Here is a 19,232-nt window from a genome sequence, read left to right as displayed (position 1 = left end):
GGAATGCAGCTTATTGATTGGTGCGCACGGGCCACAATTTATTGGACGTAAACAACAATGCAAGGGATAGGAGATGTTGCTGTTACCTCCGCTGTTAGTATGTGGTTCTGGGACAAAAAGTAACCTCCAATTCTTGGGAAGTAAGCCACAGGTGAGGCATTCTATCCATGTGAAATTCTTGGGAGAATATGGGTACTACCGACTCTGGCCGTTTAGAGACTGACAAGGGCAAAGGAAGCGGCCCCAGTCGTGGGATATTAGAGCTGAAACGGAACGGAGACAGCTACTTCGATACTCTAGTAAGTAAAGGGCACGGACTATAATGATAATGCGAGTCTAGAATCGTGTCTTGGAGTGCTCCAAAGCTCCGTAAAGGTTGCGGAGTTTGATTTGAGCCATGCCAAGCCCGGAATAAGAAAGTTTGCCACATTGTAGAAATGTCATCTCTTATGTCAACAGGGGAGATGAGAAGCTAGTTCATTAAGCCAGGAAGATCATCATGTTCGAACAAGGTGTCCACGTTTCCCCAGAAACGTGGACGCATCTCATCAGCGGCCACGGACCGCGTGGACGGAGAAAACGTGGGCATCGAACGCCGTTGCACGGACTATTGAGCTCCTTTTAAGATCCTCCTGCTCGAATGGTGCTGATGAATCTGCTTTGACCTCGGAAAACTCCGCTCTCATCGGTCTTGTGAACGTCCGTGAACCTCGATTACGGCGCTAGAGGCGACCATTGATGGAGGCCTTGGACGGTCCTAGTTCTCATTATTCCGGTCATCGTGAATACCCGCTCCGGGAAAACAGACAGTCAATGAAATCCGGGCGAGGGTCGCCATCGAGAAACGTAGGAGACGAGTGCTTGCACAATTCGGACCCTTTGAATGAGGACAGGATGTGAGAATTTTTCGAGGGGAATTGTAGCCGCTTCTGATATGTCTAACTGTTCGAGCTATAATGAGAAGAATATAGAAAGGCTTGGACTATGCCTCATATGATAGCGTTCGGAAAGATGAAATTTAAAATCATGCTGCGTGCTGGTGAAAATTTGNCATGGATTCTTACCCGGGATTAAGATATCTATCACTTATCTGAAGACGCAAAGGACTCACGACAGGTTCTACTTATGTCGCACATTAAAGTTCTCCAGCGCCACAGTGACAAGGCAGGATAATACAAGGCAGACAGTTATGCACATTTGCGGATAACCAAGCTGGGAGGGCTAGAGTCGTGAGAATGCGACTGGGCTGCTGCGGCTGACCGGCTGAATGCGGCTACTCCTCAAAAGGGAGAGTATGGTGTGATGTTGGAGAAAAGCTATCTTACAGGATCGTAGTGGAAGTTAAAAGCACAGCACAGCACTCATGGATGCCCCATGATGGAGAAGAGTACGGGTGAACGAGCTCCGGCATGCCACAGCGGTGGGACAGGGGAGTTGGTGGAGCTTCCCAGCCTGGCTGACTAGCCTGAGCCCTGCGAGAAGGCGCTCGCGTCAAAGCCAGGGTAGGCGAAACAGCGTCTTCCATGTGCTCACTTGGGTACTGATAACGGCGGCGGTATTCGGCAGGACTGCCCGCCACCTTGCTTCTCCAAGGGCAGAAGCTGCACCGTGTAAGAGTGCATCGGGCTGACGGCATCCTCCAAGCTGCGATGCTTGAGAAACTCAGGTAGTGAGGCGTTAGAGGCATGTAGTTGCGTGTAGTAGCAGGCAGGTTTACCGTGATCATCTGATATGACGCTGTACTCCTCCAATTTGATCTGCAGCGAAAGCCTTGTCGTTCGCCAGCAGCGACGGGTTGCCGTCCAACTCGCCCCTCCCACACCTGGCCGCTCCACCGACAAACCGCCTCGGCAGGAAGCTTGGACCGTGAGGAAACCAGGCACTAGAACACCACCACAGCTGCGAAAACGCCCATAACGCCTATGGCGGCTGCGGTTGTGATGCCTTGCAAGTCTCGTATGCCCGCCGTCCGAAACAGATGCGACAGCCTGCTGGATCGTAGTCTTATCCCTCACGAAATTTCCATCCAACTGCGGATCACTGTTACTCTAGTCGAAGCCCGCTTCTAGCGTTTCTAATCAATCGTGCGTCCTGGCATGGGCAGAGCACACGGCGTTATCATCACCGCCACAAACGGGCGACCCATTCTCCTTCTGGATCGGACTCCTTCTCTCGCACGACGCCCACATCCGGCCCTGCCTCGAGAAAGTAGATAGTTTCAGCCGCCCTCTCACACTAGTTACTCTACTTTCCTCTTTGCCCTCCTCAACACCATACTCTTCTTGCTGCTCGAATCTCGTCACCTCTATATACCATCGACCCCACTGGACCCTGCCGTACTCTCGAAAAGATGGTCTCCATTAAGATCCTTTGTATCGCTTTCAGTCTCGAATAGAGCACGAACGCACGACCTGCAAGAGCACGCGACACCCAGCCCGCCCCTCTGCAGAGGAGGTTGCGCGCCTGGATAGCGGCTCGTGATAATGATACTACCTCGAGGACTCTACAGCAGTGCGCCGCCCGAATCGCGCACGCGCATGCAAAATAATCCTACACTGCTATTTAGTTGGTGGTGCACTGGATTCGCTTTCGTTATAATACTGTTCCGACTTTCTGGGCGATATGTCAGGAATGATCGCTTGTTTCGGGAGGACAAAATCATGGCCTTGAGCATCATTCCTCTGCTCATCCGGATGGGCTTCATACATGTGGTTTTACTTTGGGGCACAAACAATGTGGCCGCACAAGGCATGTCCAGCGAAGAGATTCAGCATCGTGCGGTAGGATCGAGGATGGTGCTTGGGGCAAGAATATTTTATGCATTATTGTAAGCAATTCGCCTACTACAGTTGCGCAAACCTCCCACTAACGATTGTAACTTAAAGCATCTGGACTGCCAAATTCACAGTCTCGGAGTTTCTTAAACGCATGACAGAGCGATTCTGGAAGAGGGGCTACGAGATGGGGTTGCGAGGCATTCGGATCTTTCTTGTCGTCACCTTCCTCGCCGTCATCATCGCAACGCTCGGCGAATGCCAGCCCTTCAATCATTACTGGCAGGTTACGCCAGACCCAGGACCGCAATGCCGACAAGGTTACGCACACTTACTCACCATGGGTGTGACAGACATGATCACTGACGTGCTACTGGTCATTTTCCCGATCTCGATCATCATCAAGTCCGCTATGCCACTTAAGCGGAAAATATCTCTAGTCCTACTTTTTTCCATGTCGATCACTCTCATTGGCATCACTGGCGCGCGGATCCCATCTGTTATTAACCGTCGGGGTCGTCAGCAATACCGGACTGTGTTTGCGTCAGGTGAGATTTTAGCCGCTACGGCGGTCTCCAATGCCATCGTACTGGGATCTTTTCTCCGAGACCGTGGTATAAAGAAGACGAAGTACAAGTTTGGCTCAACAACAGACAGTATGGAGAGACCTGGCACGCGCAGACCGACAATGCAGCAATGGGGAAGCGACGAAGACCTCATCCGAGATATGGGTTACCGACTGGACCCTAAACTTCACCAACAACAAAACGTCCCACGACCAGCACCTATTGCTGATATCGACACGCTCAAGAATGACGGAAAAGCCGCCCCATTTTCTGGTAAAGATTGGCAGTTTCCAAAAGGTCCCTCCGTTGATTCTCGAGACAGCGAAGAATCCGGCCTTAAGGTCCCATTGCCCGGAGAACCTTTGCCAAACCCTCGAGACATCTCCGTTGCGCCGCAACGTCGGAACGTCTCTTTCTTCGACGTCGGCGGCCTTTTAGAGGAAGGTCCAGCAGTTTCTCCTCGTATTGCACCGTCACCCACCAGCACTGCCGCTGCTCAAGACTTCGCGCAACCACGTCGAGGCTCGAGGGCCCTACTATCTGACCTCGGCGGCCTCCTTTCACATGGTAGAGGGCACAGTCATCCATTCCCACAGCCGTCGTCGAGACCTTCGCAGTCAGACGAAAGCGGTTTCGAAATGGCCACGCGAACCGCCCAACCAGCCCCCAATCCGACCGGTGTGGTGGGTCCTATACTCGCTCGACATGACACTATTGTTCCTCTACAAGATGCCGGTGGTCTACTCTCCGACAACCCTCCACCTACTACGCCCAGCCATAGTTCATCACATTGTGGATCGAACTCCTCCACGAGAAAGGCTTCCCTACGACCAGCTGATCCTCCGATCGGCGTTAGGAGCCCCTCTATTTCTAGACATGACACTATATCGACATTGCAAGATGTTGGAGGTTTATTGAAATCCTGAACCGCATGGTTCTTGATAATTAATCTGAGCCGATGTTGATTCTGTTTTGTTCCTATTGCATGAACTTTGATTTTTCGCACGATATCCAACTTCTGACAGGTTTGACGAGTTATGTGTCATGAAGAGATTTAGGCATTGCAAGATTGGTTATGGAGTAACGCATCACCCAAGAAGGATATATTAGGATATTAGCCTGGTTCGACGTCCTTGGGTTTCCGCGGTAGCATTGATACAGCATTCACGTTTATCATGAGGTTGTTGTAGGATAGGACTTAGACCGATTTCTGTTAATATTTACATATACAGGCGCGCTTACCTGGTGTAGGCCTTGGATATATACTTCTAAATCAAAATACTGTAAAAAAAAGTAAAATATTATCTCTAAATTGAATAGTCGAACAGTTGTGACGATTTGTGATTCATGTAGTGTAGAACCTACCAATTGGTGTTTCAAAATCACAGGCATGGTCGTAAAAAAGCCCCGCAACACCATGACAACCTCACCATCGGATAACAAACCTCAACTACATTTCGTCCTCGACAACATTACCCAACTGATTTACAGCACTATCTCTAAGCCATTCGAAGCCGAAGACGAAATCCACGGGTGCGGCCAAGCGGCTCTTAGTATACTCTCAAAGCGGCCCGATGCTTGCATCAACCTAGCACACGAGAAGCTTCATGCCTTCCCCTACAAAGATGTCCCAATTTGCTGGCGGAGGTTATATACGGAAGCATCGCTATGGAACGTCCTTCGGAAGCTAAAGACGCAAGGGGAGGCAGGATTGACAGATGTCAATACGCCGAAAGAAGGTCAAAACGGAGAGAAGTCTGACGATGTAGAGGAACATCTAGACAATGGAGAAGAGCAAGGGGACTGGACTGCGGATGTCGTCCGTACCCTTGATATGGCTCTTATCTTGACCGGCGGGCCCAGAAGAGAAAAGCTCATTGAGAAGATCATGGCAGGGCTAGACAAGATCCTCTTTCCTCCACCCACACAGCTACCTGAGCGCCCCTCCAAGCGCCAGAAGCTTGAAGAAGACCACCAAAGACAACCCTCACTTCCAACCGACGACACCATCCCGTCCGCCTTCCCTATCTCCACAATCTCACCACCACCCCTCCACTTCCCCATCTCCCGTGTCCGCGTTCCCAGCCTCTCAGCGTTCCAAGCCCACCTCTCATCCACCACCCCACCAACCCCTCTCATAATTACCGGCTCCCTCGAGCACTGGCCCGCCATAACCACACGTCCCTGGAACAACCCCTCCTACCTCCTCTCCCGCACGCTCGGCGGCCGCCGTCTCGTCCCCATCGAAATCGGCCGCAGCTACACCGACGCCGGCTGGGGCCAGCGCATCCTGAGTTTCCGCTCCTTCCTAACGACCTACATGTTCGCCCACCCCCCCGAACCGGCCTCTCCCACCTCTCCCATCACCACCGCCTCCTCCCCGCCGCCGCCCCCGCCGCAGCAGAAGCAGCAGCAAACAGGCTACCTCGCCCAACACGACCTGTTCTCGCAAGTCCCCGCCCTGCGTGCCGACATTTCCATTCCGGACTACTGCTTCTCGGACCCGCCTCCACCAACCCACCCGGTTCCCGGCCCGCCCGTCGCGCAGCTGGACGAGCCGCTGCTGAACGCGTGGTTCGGCCCCGCGGGCACGATTTCGCCACTGCACACGGACCCGTACCACAACATCCTGACGCAGGTTGTCGGCGCCAAGTACGTGCGGCTGTATGCGCCGAGCCAGGGGCCGCGGCTGTATCCGCGTGGCGTTGGAGAGGACGGGGTCGATATGGGGAATACGAGTCAGGTGGATGTGGGGGAGGCGATGGCGGTGTTTGAGGGGGAGGGGAGAGGGGGAGAAGAGCTGGAGGCGCGGCGGCGGGAGTTCGAGGAGGAATTTCCGCTGTTTAGGGATGCGGAGTTTGTGGAGGGGGTGTTGGGGCCAGGGGAGTGTTTGTATATTCCGGTTGGGTGGTGGCATTATGTGAGGAGTTTGAGTCCGAGTTTTAGTGTTAGTTTTTGGTGGAATTGAGAGGTTGACCACGTCTTAACTCTACCCCAAGAAAAGAAGAAAAAGCGTGGTCAGCTCGAGAGAAGAGAATTCCTAAACTCCAATTCCCATGCTACCCACACCAGTCCAGATTGACCGTGAACACATACGTAGAGTGCTATACACACATAGACTTAGATATAGACAGAGCAACCAGTCCGCTCAAACCAAACCCAATCATGACTTTCAAACCGGAAGACAAATAACTAATCCAAGGCCCAGCAAAAGAAAAACACTCAACGCCAGATGCGAGTCTTTTCCGTATCCAACCAAACGAGCACGCTCCCATCCATCCCGGTTTTCCTCCTCCAATCCGCCCTAGCTATCCGAAGGGTTATTCCACATATGCATGGAAATGAGAGACATAAAGATAATCGTACACCCCCTTTTCCCGTTACCTTTCTCCCTTCACAGGGCCCCGCCCCCATTCCCATTACCACCAAAGAAAAACCCATCGAACAGATCAAACCCGTTCCCATCGCTCCAATCATGGTTCCCGTCAAACCCCATCCCGAACCCTAGATCCACCAGCCCGCCGCCGTTCCCGTCGCCCGCCGCGCCGCCGACGCTGTTGGGCCCGGTGACGGGGAACGAGTCGAGGAAATCGAGGTCGCTGAAGCCGCCCATGTCCGGGTACTGCGACGTGATGGACTGCGCGAAGTTGCTGTACGGCAGCTGGTTCGAGATCTGAAAGGGCGAGATCTGCGGCTGCGGGCCGAGCGGCGCGTCGGATTGCGGCGCCGGCGGTGGCATGTCGTGCTGCTGGGCCCGCGGGTTCGGGTCTAGCGCGAAGCTGGTCTGTTGCTGCTGCTGTTGCCGCTGGTGCCGCAGCTGCGGGGAGATGCGTGCGTCGGGCTTGAAGCCCGCCAGCGACTCCTTGTTAACTTGGTGTGGTTGCGGCGCCGGCTGCTGTGGAGGTGGCGGGGGCCGCATGCTGCTGTTGAGCTGGTTGCTGATGCGGCTGAAGGAGCGGCTGTCGCTTTCGTCATCGCTAAAGAGGTCGCGGAGGTTCATGTCGAAGCGCGGGACGGGCCGACGGTTCATTTGGAAGTAGTTGGGTTGGTATCCGGACATTTCGGCGTCTGAACGCGCGTCTTGGTCTGGGGTGTAGGTGCTTGGAGATTGGTATGCAGACATGTTGGCGATGGAGCTTGAGCCTAAAGCTTGTGGTCCGAAGCCGGTCGTAGACATGCACATTTGGATTGTGGCTTTGCTCATGCGGTCGAAGGCATCGCGGCATGCTTCGGCGGGTGGGCACTTTTCAATCAGGTCGCCGAGTACTGATGTTGCTGCAAGAACGGTAAAATCCACATCATCCAATGACTTTAATACATTAACAGTAAGTTTTACCATTGGGAAGGCGATCTTACCAGATGACTTCGGACTACCGGGGAGTGCCAGACTGCATAGAGGAAGGATATCCCTTTGTTCTGTCAGTTATTCGTTAATGAAATATATCGCGCATCATTGCTTACCAGCCATGAATAAGTGATGAGTTGCGAGGAAGGTGTAGTTTACCAGATGCACACGGTGCAATTGGCGATACAGCTTCAATACTTTCTGACCAGCTTCGGCAACCTTTAAGAAGACTCGCTCCTCGTCCTCTTGCTCCTCAATATTAACCATTGAAGGGCTAGAAACGTCCCCATTCGTTGCGCCAAGCTCGCCGGCTAGCACAGAGGGAACTGACAAGCTCTGACGATAAAGCATGATTATTGCTTGCCAGTAGTTGAGCTCAAGGAATAGCGGGGAGAACTGCACACCAGTCTCAACCTGATTCGGAGACGACTCCTTCCATTCCCAAAGGCGACGATCAATATCCAAGCGCCACATTCTGAACGAATCAAAGTTCGCCAGGAATGGAGATGGAAGCTTTGTGTGCATGAAATCGTTGCCCTGGTTTGCGCCACTCTCTCTCGCCTGCTGTGCCTGTCGGTGTTGGAGAACTTGTAGAATCTCTGATTGCAGCAGGCGCAGTCTGAAGTAATGATGTGCTACGAACTTGTAGCTCGGCTTCTCGGTGCCGCCGGGAGGCTCCAAGAACCCTTCTTTCGTGATGTACTTATCGTCCAGCATAGAGGGAAATTCAGTGGTCACAACTTGATCTGTGATGCCAAAAGGTCTTCCTACGCAGGTGCTGACCAGCCGGTCGAACGAGTATACGCACCACCATAGTCGCCGTCGAAGATCCCGAACCCATTGTCTACGGCCTCTCTCCTTTGCATCAACTCTGGAGCCGTTGCTAGTTCCAGTCGAGTTACCAGAATCTGACTTCTCTTCAATTTTACCAAACTGCTGTTCGTCTCCGTTTGAACTGTCGATGCCTACGCCGTCTTCATAGTGTAGGCCCAAATCGACTCCTAGACGGACCGCAACACCAACAATGTACCACAATCCAGGCGCTACAGGCCGGAGAAGTGCGAATCCTGCCAGAAGTAATACAGCCTGTAGTTCTTCTAGTCCACCACCGAACCCGTCCGGCCGATCTGCTGCTGGCGTAGACCCGAGGAAATTCTCTAAATGTACAATCGCAGAGGCGTGATACTCTTCAGGTTGCTGTTGCTGGGCTGTCAATCGTCGCTTCTTGTGGCTAGGAGAAAACGGAAGTTTAGAGGAAGAATTCGAGTTCTCAGATGAAGTGGGAGAGTCGCCAGAATCAGAACTGCCCATTATTATACCTGCGCCAATGGCGAAGACAATGTTGAGCATGTATGATTCCCGTGACGTTCTATGTCTCTCGTGCAACGCATATGTGCGCTCAAACATCTCCATGAACTCTCCTCGATGCAAGATAGGAATTTGCGGGTTGGCATGCTCAAAGTAGAGCTCGGCGAGCCTAAGACCAAGCTCTCTATCGGGGAACGGAGCTTGCCGTATCGTGGGTTTCGTGTGCAAACCAAAGAACGAGTCCCGCATAGATGTCCCACCATCAGCAAGAGATCCTGGAAGAGGTTTGCTTGCCCGAACACTACCGCGCTCAGAAGAAGCGCCGGAAACGGAGCTTTTCACGGCGGCGAAGACAACCCTGGCAAATGATATTCCAGAAGTCGAGCCTAGAAATCGAGGATCGCTGGCTCCTTGTACCGACACCATTCCAATGTTTGAGACAAGTTTAGTAAGCTTCTCTCGATCATACTTCTCATTTTCTTCCTTTGAAGCACCGTCGCTCTTCTTCGCGGTGCCATTTCGACCGTGCCCATCTCCACCAGCTGCCAATAGTTGTTTGTTTGTTTGGGGGCCATGGTCGTTAGCGGACGGGTAGCCCGGCGCAAAGTTCTCGAGCGGGGCATAAGCAATGGAGTTGTCCTGGAGCAAAGATTCTAGGTACGAGACACGGGTTTCGAGATAATAGACATAGCTGCAGGGCTTTCGTTAGTAAAATTTGGCCCATTCGGAAGTTACTTGGGGTGAGTTGGGAGGTCGAGATAGCTTCCCGGCGATAGAACCCAAGGCGCACACACCTGCGAGGTATTTCTCTCTTAGTGATAGGATCATAGCCCACACATTTAACATTGGCCTTTTCGCATGATGCGCAAGCTGGCAGGCGCTGGTCGCAGCGGTTCTTGCGCAGGCGACACCGATTGCACGCCGAGACGTTGCGAAATGACGACGCGGAGGCACTGGAGACGGACGAGGCAGCTGGCGATGGGGGCTTTACGGCGGCAACCTCCTGCGGAGAGGCACCGTCTCCATCATAAGAGGATTCCTCCAAGGAGCGCTTGAGGCCGGTCATCGAGGCGCATGGCAGGAGGTCCAGGACATCCAGGGCTTACGGTGGAGCTTCAAACTCAGGGTAATAGGCAACACTGCTCCCCGCCTGCTTTCCGCCTACTTCAACTTTCCACTAGGCGCGTGATGGTGCGTGGAGGAACAGCGCGGCCCTCCCGCATCTCGAAAAAAAGCAAAAGCCGCTGCTTGGTATTGGGGGTCAAGGCATGTGCGCATCTTATCAAAGCTAGATAGGTAAACCTCCGACCGCAGCATACCGCGCGTGGGTATGGTGGCCAGCTCTATTTTAGCCACCAACCGCTTGCATATAATATTAGTGAGAGTCCAACAATCTTAGCCATCGTACTCTACTGCACCTTGCTACCAGGTAATATGTAATTACGTTTCCATTCTGTCTGTCGAAATAATCCCGGTATTACACCTTCCTAAAAGCTTTATAAAGCGTTCCCGTTCTTCATATCGCACCAATTATATTCGGGTAATTTTTTGGTTGCGTGGTTTCGATTGGCCTGAAGTTTGTTTCAAGCTCAAACGCCAATCGTAACCACACACTAAATACGATTCCACCCCCTAATGCTACCTCAAGACTCCTAGATTTGTAGTTTCACGGGAGAAAAGCATGGACTTAATTGATCATATAGAACTGCGATGAGTATGTATTTCATGATTTTCTTAATATTCAGTGCCACAAATGGCCTGGGCTACTATTTCGTTGGGCCTATAATGGATCTTCGTAGGACATCAGTTGTTTTCGAAATCGATCAAGCTGGTGCCGTATTTCTTCAGAAACCCACAGGACATTTGATACCTCCCGGTGTCGCTTCTGTTCGGCTATTTCCACAATTTCATCAAGCTTGGGTGTGCCGGTATAAGGCGTCCACCGTGCAAATGGCTGAGATAAACGAAAATTCAGCCATACGATTCTTTTTTTTCTAGGTTTAGTGTCGGGCACATTTACTAATCCGATTCGTTCCTAATGATAATAGCCATAGAAAAAATGTCAGTTATCTATCACGCATCTCCTTACCAGGCAGATATTCAGTCCTCTTTTGCCACGCCAGCATGTCCGGAATAAAATATGTTCTATACCTTCCCCACCGCCCGCGAAATAAACCCTACTGTCTCGTCTATCCTTGACAGATATGGCGAATGGCCCGAATCCAGCGTCAGCGTGTCCTCGATCCCCGCGAACTCTACCATGCGCCGCTGGCTCGCAAACGGCAGTCCATTATCTTTTTCGCACAACAAATACAATGACGGTATATGAAAGTACGCTGGGTATGTGAGCGGGCTCATCATGACACTATCATAGGTGGGTTAGCCCGGGATATGCCGGTAAAATGCGGAAGAGGAGCGATACCCAACGGCCTGTGGTACCATTTTAGCTGACCAGGTGGCGGCCTCTTCGTCGGACATATCATTGTAAAACCATTCCTTGCCGTCAAGGACAGTGCCAAAACCTTCCTTTAAGATTTTTAGCTTTGCCACTTGTTCGCTTTGAACTACAACGTCTATTTTTGATCTGGAAATTCTGGTCCACCGTGGAAGAACTAGCGAAAAGGAAGTGCAATACCTCAAACTTAAGTAGGGACGGGTTTCCCAAAAACTTTTGGTTTACTGGGTCTGTAGGTGGGTTCAACGGATTGTTCTGCACCGTGGTTCCTTCGGGCAGCACGAGCGAGGTGATGAAGATCATTCGTGTAACGCCTATATTTTTATTCAGCAAAGCTTAAGGCATAGCTCTCAACTCACACTCATTCAATTTTACTAGGAGATGTCTTCTAGGAGAATGAACATGTCATGAGTTCTGAATCTCCCCAATGCAAGCATCAAAGAAATAGCGAAACTATAACCCGCAATCAAAAGAGCCAGATCTTTTTATTGAGGGGAAGTACAACCTTGAGGAAACGTTTAAGGAAACGTTTGAGGAAACGAACCAACCTCCAGTTTTTCCCTCCTTCGCCCTGTCTTCCTTGCTCAACCCTCCCACTGCCTCACAGCTCGGAGCGCCTCCGTAGCTGTGCATAATTGCCGCAACATCCTCACCACTGTCCACGCATTTCGTAACAGTGTCCCGGATATGTGCGGCATCGGGATCAAATGAAGTTACAGCAGGCTTGCTTCCAGCGGCAGTGTGAGGATTACAAACATTGGTGAACCCGGCGGCTTGTAGAGCGTTAGCCAGTGGAACGAAGTGCTCGCCAGTATGGGAGGCGCCATGGACGATAACAAGAGTTGGGTTGGTCATAGTTTGTTAGGGGAATGGGCTGTTTTAGAGTAAGAATAGTAGAATAAGAAAAACCCTGAATAAGCAAAAGAATAGCAGTAAAGAGTGAGTGATAATAGCCTCAAGTGACGACTGGAGTGATTGACTTCGAGATCTTCTCTGTTCTAGACAAACCAACTCAAATGGTAGTGCAGAAATATGGCATGGTTTTCTTATTGATGAGGAAAGCACTTACTGGGTCTAGTGCGCGCCTGAAAGGGTGTGTATAAGTGTGTTTGAATTTGTAATAGTCTCTTTACTCTATGTAGAGACTTCAGGCTACCCCGCAATCACTTACGATAGTTGATGACGACAAGTTCCGGATAACAACTCTTTTATAAGCCCTAGTAATAATGGACCAACTAGGACATTGGTAAGTGTCCACTAATAGTAAAGGTGTGAAGAATAGGATTGGATGTGACGCGTGATGCCCTAAAACGCCCCCAAGCCTATTTCAGTGGTTTTATTCGGGACGTGAGCACATCGTCGATTGCGCCACAGCGAATTAAACTAAGTTCTGTTTTATAGAGGAATTGAACTCGGATCGGATATGCGTGCGGATCGGAGAAGGGTGCTTTGCGAATCCGATCCGTTCCCATCCGTAACATAATGGGTTTTGAACGAGCACTAGAACGATACATAGGAGAAACTGCCTCCCTCAATTAAACACACTTTGGGTACATATTTGTGTCTTCAAACCAAGGTTCACTATTTGACACTAAGAAGATGGCTCCTGGCAAAGAGTTGAGAAGAGCAAGGGAGAAAGGAGGGAAGGAGCTGGAGATTACACCGTTGACTCAGGAGCTTGGTTGGCGTATCCGTGTTCAGTGTGAAACCCGCTGAACAACACATTATCCCTTCGGCTGGTGATGTCCTACGAGAGGTGGACCGTGCACACGCACAATGGTGATTGGGCATCTTGACTTGATTGCATTGGTTCTATTGGCGAAACTCTTATCGATAACCGTAGGACTAAATCACCAGCCGAAGGGATAGATTTCTAGAGAGAGGCGAGGCATTCGATTCATGTACTAGCTTACAATAATTCCGGCGGGGACTGCGGAAGCTGAAAATGAACGGACTAATGCGGGAGAGCACAATGCTGTAAATAACTACAGCCGAACCACGAGACGTGAGCACATCGGTGATCAAGGCATTCGACCTCACGGAGGCACAGTATTTCTGGCGTCTTCACCGCAGTCAATGCTTCTGGTGGCGGGGGGCGGCTTGATGGCCGTGATGTTAGAAGGCGCTTATGCAGAGTTCGAGTGTGAGTCGAGTTGGTAGTCATTTGTGAGAGGAAGAAGTCTGAGATAAGGCGGAAACCATCGTTAGAGCAGAAACGCCCCAGTTTCACGTGATGCAGATCTTCCCCGATTTTATCACAACAATCACCTCTCTCATGTTAACTCCGGATTTTCTCCCAACATCCTTCGGAAAGAAACTCCGCATCTGCCTAAAATTAGCGAGAGCATTATCACTATCATATGATTACTAATCTATGGATAGCACGTCAGGAGACATAACTCGAAATCGATGCTATAATATTGATTTTTGACTGTTGATCCGCCAAGAAAATCCAATCTTGGTCTAAAAACTAGGCCGGCTGAGAACACCAGAGAAATGAAACTGATCCGAGGAAGTGGAGTTGATACTGCCTAGATCGAAGGCCAGAATACATCACTCCTGGTTTGCGAGAGCATCGCTAATATTAATTGCAGATATGGATATCATGATAATTGAAATATCTACTAAACTACTCATTGCTATACATGAAAAGATCAAATACTGGTCAAAATACCAATACTCGACATACTACATGTGTTACTAACGCGCTCAGAAAAAAACAGAATATACAGAGATGGTCCGTGCCAATCGCGATCCTTCGCAGGTATCAATATCCCGTTCCCAGCCAGTGTCTACCAATATCCATAAAATCCTCCCGCGCCTAAAAAATGCAGTCCAATTACAATCCTGTTAAATCGGTTCCCAGTACCATCTAACTGTGTTTTCCTTACTCGTAATACCCAGTGAACTCCTTAGCGGGGTTGATATAACGCCCGCTTCCCATTCCTGTTACCTGTAAACCGTCTACCATACAGCCGGACCAGAATTATTTGACGTCACCGTTAGACCCAATTTCGTAAGTCATTCCAGGTTCTTGAAACTCTGAACGGGAACTTCCTTTCGGTGTTAGTGTGATATCCGAAGCCGCAATCGAAGCCGTATCCGAAATTGAATCCACGAGCTTGTAGAGACCGGCCTCTTCGTCCTGGTTCTCTTCGTTGTTTCTAAATCCCGGCCGCCGTCTCTCTTCCTTCATGAAAAAGCTTGGTATCCATCCAATGAAAGCGATGCCAGCGCACGCCCACCACGACAACCCAGAATATCCGATGCTTTGACCCGTACTTTGGACCACGCCAGATAATGTAGGACCAAAGCCTCTGCATATACTAGCGGAGGACGCTGCAGTGCCATTTAGAGTGCCCAGAACCTTCTTAGATGGTGCAGAGTTGGCCAACATAATTGCGAGTGATGGATAGGCTAGAGACTGTGCAGTGACTTTCCATGCCAAAATTAGATAAACTCCCGGCATGCGAAAATCCTCAGGGAGAAGAGCCAGGTACGGTGTGAAGAAATAAAGGAATGGATATGCTGTAATCACAAGCCAGAATGTGCGAAGGCTGCCCAGTCTTCGGCTGACGATAGGGAAAACAAAGATCTGAGCAATCATTTGGAGGAAACCCTGCACGGAAAGAATGAAGCCGATGGTCTTTGTAGAGAAGGCAAAGCCGCCAGTAAATTTGAATGGTAGGTTGGGTGCCTCGTTGGATTCGGGCAGGGACATTAAAATCGGCATTAATTGTTCGAATGATATAGTGTGGCTGCCCACCTAGTTAGCTCTAATATTTGAGTAGATGACTGGAAACACTTACAAAGCTAGGATACCGTAACCGACGATGTTCAAAATAACCTGCTTGGTGAACGCATCTCGCCAAGAAAGTGGCTCTTCTCTAGTCTTTTCTGACGAATCAATACGGTAAGATGGAGGCTCTGCTATTGCAGGTGCGGAACCACTTAGTGTTGGAGAATTTTCTGTGCTTTGATAGGCAGGCAATCCATCGTCTGCCAGCATGGAAAGCGTCTCCTCAAAATATCCATCCTTAGCACTCACTGGCTCATCAACTCCGCTCTTCCACAGCTTTCCAAGTATCCATTTCCCAAGTTCCAAGCCGGCGTCTCGTTCATGTTTCTTATCTTCGTGAGTCTCTTCAAGAAATAAAATCCCTACAGCAAGTCCAATAATAACGACAATTGTGCAGACGACATTCGGTAGAAGGTATGGATAGGTGTCCCAGATAGAGCCAGGTAGAAATCTAGAGGGGTAGTTTTTCACAGGTTCCGCAAGCGTTCCACCTAATCCAGAACCAATGATAGAGCTATCGAGTAATAAGTGAGTGCTTCTCAAGAGCAGATAGGGATACTGCATACCCAAGGCACCAAACAAACGGCATGATCGAATAAGCGCGGGCTGTAGATTACCTAGTCAGAATCACGGTCTCATACAAGATAGTCACAAAATGTGCTTACGTTGATGTGCCTCCACAGTTACTACTTCTGCTACCGTCGTTTGCAGGACACCAATATTGCTAACAAACCCACGTTAGAACGCTTTCTTTTAGTAAGATACGCGAATTAAAGAATTATCTCACCCATTGAGCAATCCACCTAAAGCACGCGCAAGCAATGCTACTGGTAAATTTGGAGCAAACCCAAAGACAATCATACTTAGACCAGTGCCAGCCAAACCACCAAGCAGAACAGGTTTTCGGCCAACTCGATCACTCAACTGTCCCCAAAGGACTCCAGTGGCACATTCTGCAAATGCAAAAGCAGAAGTGACCATGCCGACATACATGGCAATTTGCGCCTTGTCATCTGTGACATTGAAGGAGGAAACCATGTAATAAACATAGGGAAAGATAGACATGAACGCGATGGGTTCGCATATGCGGCACATTGCTACAGAGGTTAGCCATTGAGGTGCTCCTCCCCAAAGAACAAAAGCAATTTCTTCAAAGTAACGGCATACCCAGTACAGCTAATTGTTTGGTGGGGAACAGAGCTTTGCCATTCATAATGGCACAAGCCCCTCGGGCGCAAACCTTTGGAGGCATGGCTCGAAAGAGTGAAGCAGGACAGAGGAGAAGAAGCTTTCCAGATTGTCTGTTAGATGGAGGAATTGATGGTTATAAGTGGTGATCGGCCAAAAAGTAGCGCATTCACCCACGTTCCAGTGGTGTCCTAAAGAAGGGTCCGTTTGATATTGAGGCGGGCGTTCCCAGAAACAAAGAGACCAGATTAAAGTGGCGTACTGTAGGCGGCTGGCCTGCTGCGATGACAAGGATGCTCGCGGCGAGGAGGGGGCGGAGGATGGCAGCGGTGATTGTGATTGTGAGCTCTTAACATGCACTCGGAGCGGATAGGGACACCGGGGAGAGAGGGCAGAAGTAATAAAAGGCCCAAATATTCGGCCTTGACGCTTGAAATTCATGTTCCATAAGCAGTGCTGTGCTGGCGGCATATCTGCTGCTCGACGGTGACTCCATGATGACTTCTACGAGTGGAGCAAGCGTGTCCGCCCAAGGCGGCGAGCACATCGAGATGCACGCTTTGGGCTTTGGCTGGCCCCTGGCCCCTGAGTGCATGGTGCGAAGGGTCTGTAGCATAGTCTATTTGGCGTGGTGGTAGACTTGGAACCATGGCAATGGGCGTGCTAGATGCGGACCAGGAAAGGCGCATCAGGGCAGCAGAATCGGTCTTTGGGAGGCGCTGGCAAGCTGGTATGACATGACCTCGAAAGGCGATCATTTCGATCCCGGCAAAAGTTTGGTGGGCTGCCTTAGCGCAGCATGCTTGAAGGCGCATCCGTTTCCGCGGGTTTGGCCATTTTGCTTTGACAAGACCGCCCGGCAGAACGCCAGAACCACCCGCTAATCCGGTCCCAGCAACTCTCCCTGCTCAAGGTGCGAGTGTCCATTGCTCGAGACATGAAAGTCACCCACATCCCCATCCCCACCGCGGCGGTGGTGTGCCGGTAGGAATGTTGACGCGGCGCCGCTGACGGTTACAAGTACCTGTTTCGGCTTCTGGCCCATGTTCCCCGATGGCAATTTGTCCCCAGAGCCATCTATCCTGAATAATACTGTCCACATGTCAGGGGAAGGAGCCATCCTCGGCCGGACGATCGAGGCAATGGACGGCTGACGAGTCAGTGTCGGCCCGCAAATTCTGGAGAACGTCCAAGCGGGCAAATAATGTGCTCTCTTCTCCTGATTTACGGCAGCTGTGCGAGGCAAATGGGAGCGTAGAACACCCGATCGCACAAATGGCGGTGAAATAATAGTGGAAAAGTGAAAAAGTGACCATACAAATAAGAAATGCCCGTCGCCAGGTTCTCCGGCAGAAGGCATTCTCAAGATGTCTGCGTCAGCTGGCCCAAGTTGTCAATTGGGCGACTCAGGAGGCATGATGTGATGATGCAAGAGCGTCTATCTAGCATGCCCTTGCCGTTCATCAGTACATGACGTCTCTTGTCTCTGGCTGGCCGCGTAAGGTCAACAACATAACACCGCGGTGCCCCGTCTGCCTCGTCTGCCCCGTCTGCCCCGTCTGCCCCGTCTGACTGTCGAGACGACACCGGTAGGAACCGGCAAAGCGGGTCGCAAGCGCCCAAAAGGTCATCAGCTGACTCTTGCGGGCTCGCCGTGAATCGTAGAACGGGGCGCAAATCGCCCAGCGTGGGTCCGGGAGGCCTTCCGTCGCGTGTCGCCAGCTGAATGAGCAGTCGGGCGGCTTGGAGTGGTTGCCGACGCTGGCCAGGAAAATGCAAAGCATAATGGCCGTTTTGGTCTCTACAGAGCTGCACCCAAGTTTGCATCCGATGCGGCGGTGAGGCAGGAGGTAAGGCTGGAGCTGCAATTGGTCGAGCGTGGCTTGCATATCCCCACGCGAGATTGACAGGGTCCACAGAAAGCTTTGAGACGACCACCAGGCCGCTTAGGGCGGCGCAGGTCTGTCATGAGTGTGCCATGCGTGTGCCATGCTTTCTCGGCCGTAATGCTAGGAATCTGCGTCTGCGGGCTGTGATTGCTCGCGCCGAGGGGCATCGACATCGAGCGCCTGCACCATCAGCACCGCCGTTGCGTCCGGGCTTTTCTTTCCCAGGGCCCGCATTGAGCGGCGAGCAGGTGACCTGACCAGCTCCCGGCAGTCTGGTAACAGATTTCTCCGATGTGATCGTCCACTACTTCAATTCGAACGTCACATTTACAAACGCAAAACACCGCACTCCATTGTAAAACACGACTTTCGCCCGGCCGCACGCCGCAATTGCTCTGTCTTGGATCCTACTCTCTCTGCGCCCATGTATTGATGCCCCGGGCGCCGACCGCGTGCCAGCACATTTCCCTTCAGTTCCACAGCAGGAACATTGGTTATGTCGTGGGCACATTGGCGACTTGGCGGATGAGCAAATTGGCAAATTGGCAAATTGGCAGCAACGTCCACCGCCCAGTGGATGTGCTGATGCAGTGCTGCACGGAGCCCCGTTCCGCCGCCGCTCTTCCGCTCCCATCGCAGCGGAAGAATTGTTGCACAAACGGCCAACGGGCGCCGATGCACTGGGCACGAGGCTCCATCTGGCAAATGCTCGCAGGGCGGGAATCAGACTTCCGCCCTGGAGATATGGGCCCCTCCTGAGAAATCGCGATCACGATGGGCTAAACTAGTGGGCCACGGGAACACGACAGGAGGGCCTTGGGCTTTGTCGGAATGCTTTGTCCAATCCCATCTAACAATTTGTTCTGTGAAAGGCCGGCCAATTCGCACATCCAAAGCCTTTTTGGAAT

General features: G+C 51.2%; 5 protein-coding genes across 5 annotated transcripts; 2 read left to right on the top strand and 3 right to left on the bottom strand.

Annotated features, from left to right (window-relative positions):
- The first annotated feature begins 2,200 nt into the window (after positions 1 to 2,200).
- K441DRAFT_97251 (uncharacterized protein) lies at positions 2,201 to 4,390 on the top strand. Its single transcript, XM_067654574.1, has 2 exons — positions 2,201 to 2,827; positions 2,886 to 4,390. The coding sequence occupies exons 1-2, from the start codon at positions 2,484 to 2,486 to the stop codon at positions 4,264 to 4,266; spliced, it is 1,725 nt and encodes a 574-aa protein (XP_067509750.1). The 5' UTR covers positions 2,201 to 2,483; the 3' UTR covers positions 4,267 to 4,390.
- Positions 4,391 to 4,757: 367 nt separating this feature from the next.
- On the top strand, positions 4,758 to 6,308 carry K441DRAFT_533502 (Clavaminate synthase-like protein; the record flags this gene model as incomplete). The annotated part of the gene is made up of 2 exons (XM_067642292.1): positions 4,758 to 5,060; positions 5,136 to 6,308. 2 exons carry the CDS (start codon positions 4,758 to 4,760, stop codon positions 6,306 to 6,308), a joined length of 1,476 nt encoding a protein of 491 aa, XP_067509749.1.
- Positions 6,309 to 6,734: 426 nt separating this feature from the next.
- Positions 6,735 to 10,059, bottom strand: K441DRAFT_683674 (uncharacterized protein; the record flags this gene model as incomplete). The annotated part of the gene is made up of 4 exons (XM_067651713.1): positions 6,735 to 7,649; positions 7,697 to 7,749; positions 7,802 to 9,684; positions 9,788 to 10,059. The coding sequence occupies 4 exons, from the start codon at positions 10,057 to 10,059 to the stop codon at positions 6,735 to 6,737; spliced, it is 3,123 nt and encodes a 1,040-aa protein (XP_067509748.1).
- Positions 10,060 to 11,138: 1,079 nt separating this feature from the next.
- K441DRAFT_534449 (alpha/beta-hydrolase) lies at positions 11,139 to 12,303 on the bottom strand (the record flags this gene model as incomplete). Its single annotated transcript, XM_067642328.1, has 4 exons — positions 11,139 to 11,358; positions 11,416 to 11,550; positions 11,696 to 11,762; positions 11,997 to 12,303. The coding sequence occupies 4 exons, from the start codon at positions 12,301 to 12,303 to the stop codon at positions 11,139 to 11,141; spliced, it is 729 nt and encodes a 242-aa protein (XP_067509747.1).
- Positions 12,304 to 14,434: 2,131 nt separating this feature from the next.
- Positions 14,435 to 16,460, bottom strand: K441DRAFT_683672 (MFS general substrate transporter; the record flags this gene model as incomplete). Its single annotated transcript, XM_067651712.1, has 6 exons — positions 14,435 to 15,206; positions 15,258 to 15,761; positions 15,814 to 15,853; positions 15,913 to 15,971; positions 16,035 to 16,344; positions 16,415 to 16,460. 6 exons carry the CDS (start codon positions 16,458 to 16,460, stop codon positions 14,435 to 14,437), a joined length of 1,731 nt encoding a protein of 576 aa, XP_067509746.1.
- Between the last annotated feature and the right edge of the window lie 2,772 nt (positions 16,461 to 19,232).

This window comes from Cenococcum geophilum, assembly GCF_001692895.1.
Source record: "Cenococcum geophilum 1.58 unplaced genomic scaffold K441scaffold_2, whole genome shotgun sequence".
Lineage (NCBI taxonomy): Eukaryota > Fungi > Ascomycota > Dothideomycetes > Gloniales > Gloniaceae > Cenococcum > Cenococcum geophilum.
Note: the sequence above shows the minus strand (reverse complement) of the source record. Positions and strands in the feature narration are given on the sequence as shown.

Coding starts and splice junctions, on each gene's coding strand:
- K441DRAFT_97251 (XM_067654574.1), top strand. CDS start 2,484: ATGATACTACCTCGAGGACTCTACAGCAGTGCGCCGCCCGAATCGCGC. Junction 2,828..2,885: donor AGAATATTTTATGCATTATT/GTAAGCAATTCG, acceptor TGTAACTTAAAG/CATCTGGACTGCCAAATTCA.